The 7,148-nt window shown below is 38.3% G+C and overlaps 1 protein-coding gene across 1 annotated transcript; it reads right to left on the bottom strand.

Annotated features, from left to right (window-relative positions):
• Positions 1 to 1,621: 1,621 nt before the first annotated feature.
• Positions 1,622 to 6,604, bottom strand: LOC129644418 (keratin-associated protein 21-1-like). Its single transcript, XM_055570065.1, has 2 exons — positions 6,324 to 6,604; positions 1,622 to 1,820 (listed from the first exon to the last, which is right to left on the bottom strand). The coding sequence occupies exons 1-2, from the start codon at positions 6,557 to 6,559 to the stop codon at positions 1,622 to 1,624; spliced, it is 435 nt and encodes a 144-aa protein (XP_055426040.1). The 5' UTR covers positions 6,560 to 6,604.
• Positions 6,605 to 7,148: the final 544 nt, after the last annotated feature.

The raw sequence follows: 7,148 nt of genomic DNA, 5'->3' as shown, positions 1-7,148 counted from the left end.
CAATTAATTTTCTCTAATAAAAAATTGATATATTAAGTCAAATTTCTGTTCAAATATTTGTGTGTCATTTACAAACTAATAGATATTTGGATTGCTTTCACCATTTTGTCATTTCACTGAGCTGAATGTCTCAAGTGTTCTTTAACTAGTGAAAGTATGAAAGTGTTAGTTGTCCAGATGTGTCCAACTCTTTGCAACCCCATGGACTGTAACCCGCTAGGCTCTTCTATCCATGGACTACTTCAGGCAGGAATATTGGGATAGATAGTCATTGCCTTCTGCAGGGGATCTTCCCAATCCAAGGACTGACCCCAAATCTGAGCTGCAGGCAGATTCTTTACTGTCTGAGCCACCAAGGAAGCCCTCTTCAACTAAGGGAGTCACAATGCTTCAGATTTTGAAGGTATGTTAAGAGTTACTTTGTGAAAACTCTTTTCTAGATGTGTGAATTATCTCATACCTGCCTAACAAATCATATGGTTACAAAACTTCATAAATTTTCTCCCATTTACACTTGCTAGTGTCCTTTCTTTGCAATTGACATCAGCTCATTTGTCACAAGTTCAAAATAGCTCCCTGAACTAGCTCTCTAATACAACTTTTACTCTCTTTTGCTTTTAGGTATTTTATTCCCTCGAGTCCAATTGTCAGTTTCAAATTATCTGAATTATTTATGCTGTTGGTTTTTCTATATGCACAGGCTGGATTATAAACATTGAAAGCAAGAGGCTTGTCTTTCATTTACCTACATTTCCTTCACTGTCTAATTTGAGACCTTTTTTAATATTCAAAACTGTCAGTTAAGAGATTGAAATCAATTGCCTTAATCTCAGTATATGCAAATACATAGGCAATTACATCAAAACAAACAATATGAGTGTATTTCTATTATTACTTTTCTGTTGCTTAGTTCCTTATGCACATGTTCTTAATTCCTATTTCTAATGCTAATTCTCATGAACCTGGAAAGTGTCTCTTCCATTCTTTTAAGCACTCAGGTCATCTTTTGTCTACCTTGGACTTCGCATCAACTTCCTGAAGAAAGTGGTATTCTTCCTCCTCTTTCCCCTTTAGTTGCATCCTAGACACAATGGGATTTACAAAGCACAGTTCAGAAATACTGGAAGATTTCTGCTTGGGTATGTGAGTGCCTGAGTACATAAGATATAAGAAACAGGTGGAGAAGACATTATTTCTGACACAGATATGAAAGAAATATTTGCATTATATCAAAGAAGAGCTCAAACTTCATGCATCACGTTTGCCCAATTTTCAACTGAGTCTACAAGGCCTGGAAAAAGACTAATTCCCAAGCAAGTACACAGAGATTTGATAGAAACAATGAACCATTTTTATTGAGAACAAGTGATTTTGTTAGGATCATCAATACAGTCGTAACAGAGAATCAGAGAATAAAGACTAACATTTGCAAAAGAGTCAGAGATACTACCAAGAAGCTTCAGGGCTCAAAGATGCCAATCTAAAGTGGGTATTTGCAGGTCAAAGCCTCTGTCAGGCATGTGATTTCTTGCAAGTGGAAATCCTGGGTTATAAATCCTTGAATCGGCATTATCTTTAGATGCTTCATCTCAGAAGCAAAAAGGGCTTAGATGGTGATGTTCTAGAAGCAAGAAGAATAACATCTCCTGTAGCAAACTGGCCAGTAGCTGCCATAGCCAGAGCCATATCCACAGCCATATCTGGTTCCGTAGCCATAGCCATAATAGGGGCCAAATCCACAGCCATATCCTGTCCCATATCCACAGCCGTATCCTGAGCCGTATCCACAGCCATATCTGGTTCCATATCCACAGCCATAATAGGGGCTGAACCCACAGCTATAGCTCTTTCCACAGCCATAGCCACAGGAGTTGCCGTAGTAGTTACAACACATGTTGTCAAGGCAAGAGGATTCAGGTGAGCTGCAAGAGGATGTTTCTGAAGTGTGTGTGTGCCTTCTCCTTCCCCTGGACCTTTATATACTCTCAGTAATTGGCAGGACATACCATTCATTCCCTGACACAGGCAGCAAATATGGAAGCAACATTATGAGCCAGTCACTGTTGACCAATAATGCTTTGCTTAAAATAGCTTCTTATTTTGGAGACTCATTTCACTTAAAGAGCATCATTTTAATTTTCCTCTGCCAAAGAATTTCTCACTAGAATCATGTGCCCAATAAGAGGTACACATTTTCAAATCTTCCTATCATTTAATATACATCTTACTTTAAAAGGTTTGGGAGGGAATGTTTAAAAAATTCCCCTTAACTTTTTCTTTTTTATTTTCACATCTACCTCTGATCACTTGAAAACAAATATGTCTGTTCATTTTCTTGAATCATTGTAACTTCTTGCCAGAGTTCTTCACCCAGATACCTACCTCCCAATACCAATTGGCATCTTGTTGTAGAACTCAAGGATGCTCCTAATTCTCCAGGGCACAGAACAACATGTAATAACATGTAACCAAAAGAAAAATAATCCAGAATGTCAGCAGTACTGAGAATAGAAATATTACAGTATAGCTGTGTGTTTGCAAGTAAGTTTCTCTCTCTATGGATGTCTAAATCCAAGCATACTCTTTCTTCTCACTCTAAACTAAATATCTGAACTTTCTAATGCCAACATGTAGCCAAAAAATGTGTAGCTTTTTAAATTTCAGTTCAGTAGCTCAGTCATGTCCTACTCTTTGCCACCTCATGGACTGCAGCAAGCCAGGGTACCTGTCCATCACCAACTCCCAGAGCTTGCTCAAACTCATGTCCATTGAGTTGGTGAGGCCATCCAACTATTTCATCCTCTGTTGTCCCACTCTCCTCCTGCCTTCAATCTTTTGCAGCATCAGGGTCTTTTTCAATGAGTCAGTTCTTCACATCAGGTAGACAAACTATTGGAGCTTTAACTTCAGGATCAGTCCTTCCAATGAATATTCAGGACTGATTTCCTTTAGGATGGGCTGGTCTGATCTCCTTGCAGTCCAAGGGACTCTCAATAGTCTTCTCCAACAACACAGTTCAAAATCATCAATTTTCAGCATTCAGTTTTCTTTATAGTCCAACTCTCACATCCACACATGACTACTTGGAAAACCATAGCTTTGAGTAGATGGACCTTTGTTGGCAAAGTAATGTCTTTGCTTTTAAATAGGTTGGTCTAGGTTGGTGTAGGTTGGTCATAGATTTTCTTCCAAGGAGCAAGTGTCTTTTAACTGGCTGCAGTCACCATCTGCAGTGATTTTGGAGCCCAAGAAAATAAAATCTCTCACTGTTTCCATTGTTTTCCCATCTATTTGCCATAGAGTGATGGGATCAGGTGCCCTGATCTTAGTTTTTTGAATGTTGAGTTTTAAGTGTTTTCTTTTTTTTTTTAATTTTATTTTATTTTTAAACTTTATATAATTGTATTAGTTTTGCACTTTCATCAAGAGGCTCTTCAGTTGCTCTTCACTTTCTGCCATAAGGGTGGTGTCATCTGTGTATCTGAGGTTATTGATATTTCTCCCAGCAATCTTGATTCCAGCTTGTGCTTCATCCAGCCTGGCATTTTGCATGGTGTATTCTGCTTAGAAGTTAAATAAGCAGGGTAACAGTATACAGCCTTGACTTGCTCCTTTCCCAATTTAGAACCAGTCTGTTGTTCCATGTCCAGTTCTAACTGTTGCTTCTTGACCTGGATACAGATTTCTCAGGAGATGGCTAAGGAGGTCTGGTATTCCGATCTCTTTCAGAATTTTCCACAGTTTGTTGTGATCCACACAGTCAAAGGCTTTGGCATAGTCAATAAGTCAGAAGTAGATGTTTTTCTGGAACTCTCTTGCTTTTTCTATATTAAAGTTGGGGGGGGGGTGTTATTTTTGTTTATCTCACTTGCTTAAGTGTACCACTATCGTTCATAATCACACAGATTTCAATACTTGTTATTTTTTACAATAAGAACCATGAAGTCTTCTATTGCACACTCAAATTTCAACAGTGAGATGAGTGGTGATCCAGTACTTTATTGAGTGCCTTCAAAAGGAACTTTCATCAAGCTTCTGATTTCATTTTCTGAGAATTTTCAATATTAGGCATTAATCCTTCAGCTGAGAAATCATTCAACCTTTTTTTTTCTTTGATTAATCACTGATATAATCTTATGATGCTGCTATGTTTAATAACGAATTATAGGCATAAAGAAAATATATCCTCATTCCAATCATCATTATGCTTCAGTTTTCTTACCTTTCTGGTCCTCCTTGCAATTTGAAATTGTAAGTTTGCTTCACAAATTCTCTACAGTAGACACTTTGTTTTCAATGCCGCTGCCAAAGCAGAATTTCTGGCCACAATTCCCCTGGTTTACTGAAAAGTCTTCCATCTTTATTGCATTATTTCTGAACCTTTTCACTCAAGCCTCTTCATACCTAATGATGCCTGCAGAACCGCCTCTATTCTGTGCATCATGGAATAACCAGCTCTGGTTATAATACCTTTCACATAAGTTGGGCTCAATTAATATTTCTCTAATAAAAAATTGATATATTAAGTCGAATTTCTGTTCAAATATTTGTGTGTCATTTACAAACTTATAGATATTTGGATTGATTGTCACCATTTTGTCATTTCCCTCACTGGTCTGAATGTCTCAAGTGTTCTTTAAACTAGTGAAAGTATGAAAATGTTAGCTGTCCAGATGTGTCCAACTCTTTGCAACCCCATGGACTGGAGCCCGCCAGGCTCTTCTATCCATGGACTACATCAGGCAGGAGTATTGGGTTGGATAGTCATTGCCTTCTGCAGGGGATCTTCCCAACCCAAGGACTGACCCCAGGTCTGTGCTGCAGGCAGATTCTTTACTGTCTGAGCCACCAAGGAAGCCCTCTTTAACTAAGGGAGTCACAACGTTTCAGTTATTGAAGGTATGTTAAGAGTTAGTTTGTGAAGACTCTTTACTGGATATGTAAGCTATCTCATACATGCTTACTAAATCATATTCTTCCAAAACTTCATGGACTTCTTTTCCCCTTTACATTTGCTACTGTCCTTTTGAATCTGTCTTTGCAATTGGCATGAGATATCACAAGGTGAAAATACCTCCCTGAAATATCTCTTTAATGCTTCAATCCTTACTCTCTTTCCCACTAAACTGTTTTATTCCCACATCCCAACTGTCAGTTTGAAATTATCTTAATTCTTTTTTATTTTCTTATTCTTCACCTACTAGAATGTAAACACCGTGAGAACAGGAAATTTTTCTTTAATTTTTCTACTTTGTCTTCAGTGTCTAAGATGAGACCCTTTCAAAACTACTCAAAACTGTTTACCAAATAAGTGACTGGAAACAATTTCAACATCAGTGTATACAAACAAATACATTTGCATTTCCATCAAAAGCAGATGATACGATAGAATGTTTTGACTTTCATATGCATGTTTTAGTCTCATGTGCTTGGCACCTCGCTCTGCTTCTTATTTCTCATATATGCAGGAAAATTCCCCTTGCTTTCCATTATTCCTTTAAGTACTCAGGACACCTCTTGTTTATTTTGGAATTTGCATTAACTTCCTGAATAAAGTATCATTCCTCCTCCTCTTTCACCTCCAGCTCCATCCCAGACACAGAGAGATTTGCAAAGCACAGTCCTGAAATACTGAAATTTGTGCTTATATATGTGAGTGCCTAAATATCAGAAAAACAAGAAATAGGTGGGAAAGACATTATTTCTGATGCAGGTATAAACAGAAATGCTTATATGAAGAAGAACTTCAAAGTTCAACTTCACATTTGCTCAGTTTTCAACAGAGGCCATAACACCTCAAATCAAAAATTATGCACAAGCAAATACACAGAGATTTGTTAGAAACAATGAACCATTTTTATTGATAACAAGGGACTTCCCCAACTGTAGAGTGTTTGGATCATTACTACAGAGAGTCAGAGATTAAGGGAGTAAAGGTTAACATTTGGAAAAAAGACAGATGATACCACCATGGAGCTTCAGGCCTCAAAGATGCCAATCTTAAAAACGGTAGTCAAAGGTCAAAGCTCTGTCTTACATGGAATTTCCTGCGTATAGAAATCATGACTTTTCAATTCTCGAATCAGCATTATCTTAGATGTGTGGTTTCAGACATAAATGGTGGTGACGTTCTAGCGGCAAGAAGAATAACATCTCCTGTAGCAGACTGGTCCGTAAGTGTTTAGCCAGAGCCATATCCACAGCCACAGCAGGAGCCGTATCCACAGCCATATCTGGTTCCATAACCGCAGCCATAATGGGAGCTGTATCCACAGCCATAATAGGGGCTAAATCCACAGCCATATCCTGAACCATATCCACAGCCAGTCCCATATCCACAGCCATATCTGGTTCTATAACCGCAGCCATAACGGGAGCTGTATCCACAGCCATAATAGGGGCTAAATCCACAGCCATATCCTGAACCATATCCACAGCCAGCCCCATATCCACAGCCATATCTGGTTCCATATCCACAGCCATAATAGGGGCTGAACCCACAGCTGTAGCTGTTTCCACAGCCATAGCCACAGGAGTTGCTGCAGTAGTTACAACACATGTTGTCAAGGGAAGAGGATTCAGGTGGACTGCAAGGCGATGTTTCTGAAGTGCGTGTTTTCTCCTTCCCATGGACCTTTATATACTGTCAGTAGTTGGCCTAGCATACCACTCATTCCCTGACATAGACAACAAATATGGAAGCGACCATCATGTGCCGGTCACTTTTGACAATCGATAATTTGCCTAAAGTAGCTAGTTACTTTGGAGATATTTAAAGAGCATCATTTTAATTTGCTCTGCCAGAGAATTTTTTCAGTAGAATCATGTGCCTCTAAACAGATACCCATTTCCAAAATTTCCTATCATTTAATATATATCTTATATTAAAAATGTGAGAAGCAATGTAGAAAAAATTTGCACCTTTCTCTCTCTTCTTTCTTAAATCATTTGCCTCTGGCCATAAGAAAAGAATATTCCTACCCCTTTTCTTGAATCATTGCAGATTCATCTATAGAAGCCAAAGATGCTGATGATACTGCATTCACAAAGAAGCCCCCAACAAGAAAAAATCTTGTCCAAACTGTCAAGAGTGTTAAGAATAGAAATCCTGTTTTATAGCTATATATTTATAAATGTTTCTCTATCTG

Source organism: Bubalus kerabau, chromosome 2 (assembly GCF_029407905.1).
Source record: "Bubalus kerabau isolate K-KA32 ecotype Philippines breed swamp buffalo chromosome 2, PCC_UOA_SB_1v2, whole genome shotgun sequence".
In the NCBI taxonomy this organism is placed as follows: domain Eukaryota; kingdom Metazoa; phylum Chordata; class Mammalia; order Artiodactyla; family Bovidae; genus Bubalus; species Bubalus kerabau.
Note: the sequence above shows the minus strand (reverse complement) of the source record. Positions and strands in the feature narration are given on the sequence as shown.

Bases quoted from the DNA above. Each gene is read 5' to 3' on its own strand.
- LOC129644418 (XM_055570065.1), bottom strand. From the start codon at position 6,559: ATGTGTTGTAACTACTGCAGCAACTCCTGTGGCTATGGCTGTGGAAAC. The intron at 1,821-6,323 runs CTGTGGATATGG...GTTCAGCCCCTA, and splicing joins GGCTGTGGATATGGGACTGG to TTATGGCTGTGGATATGGAA.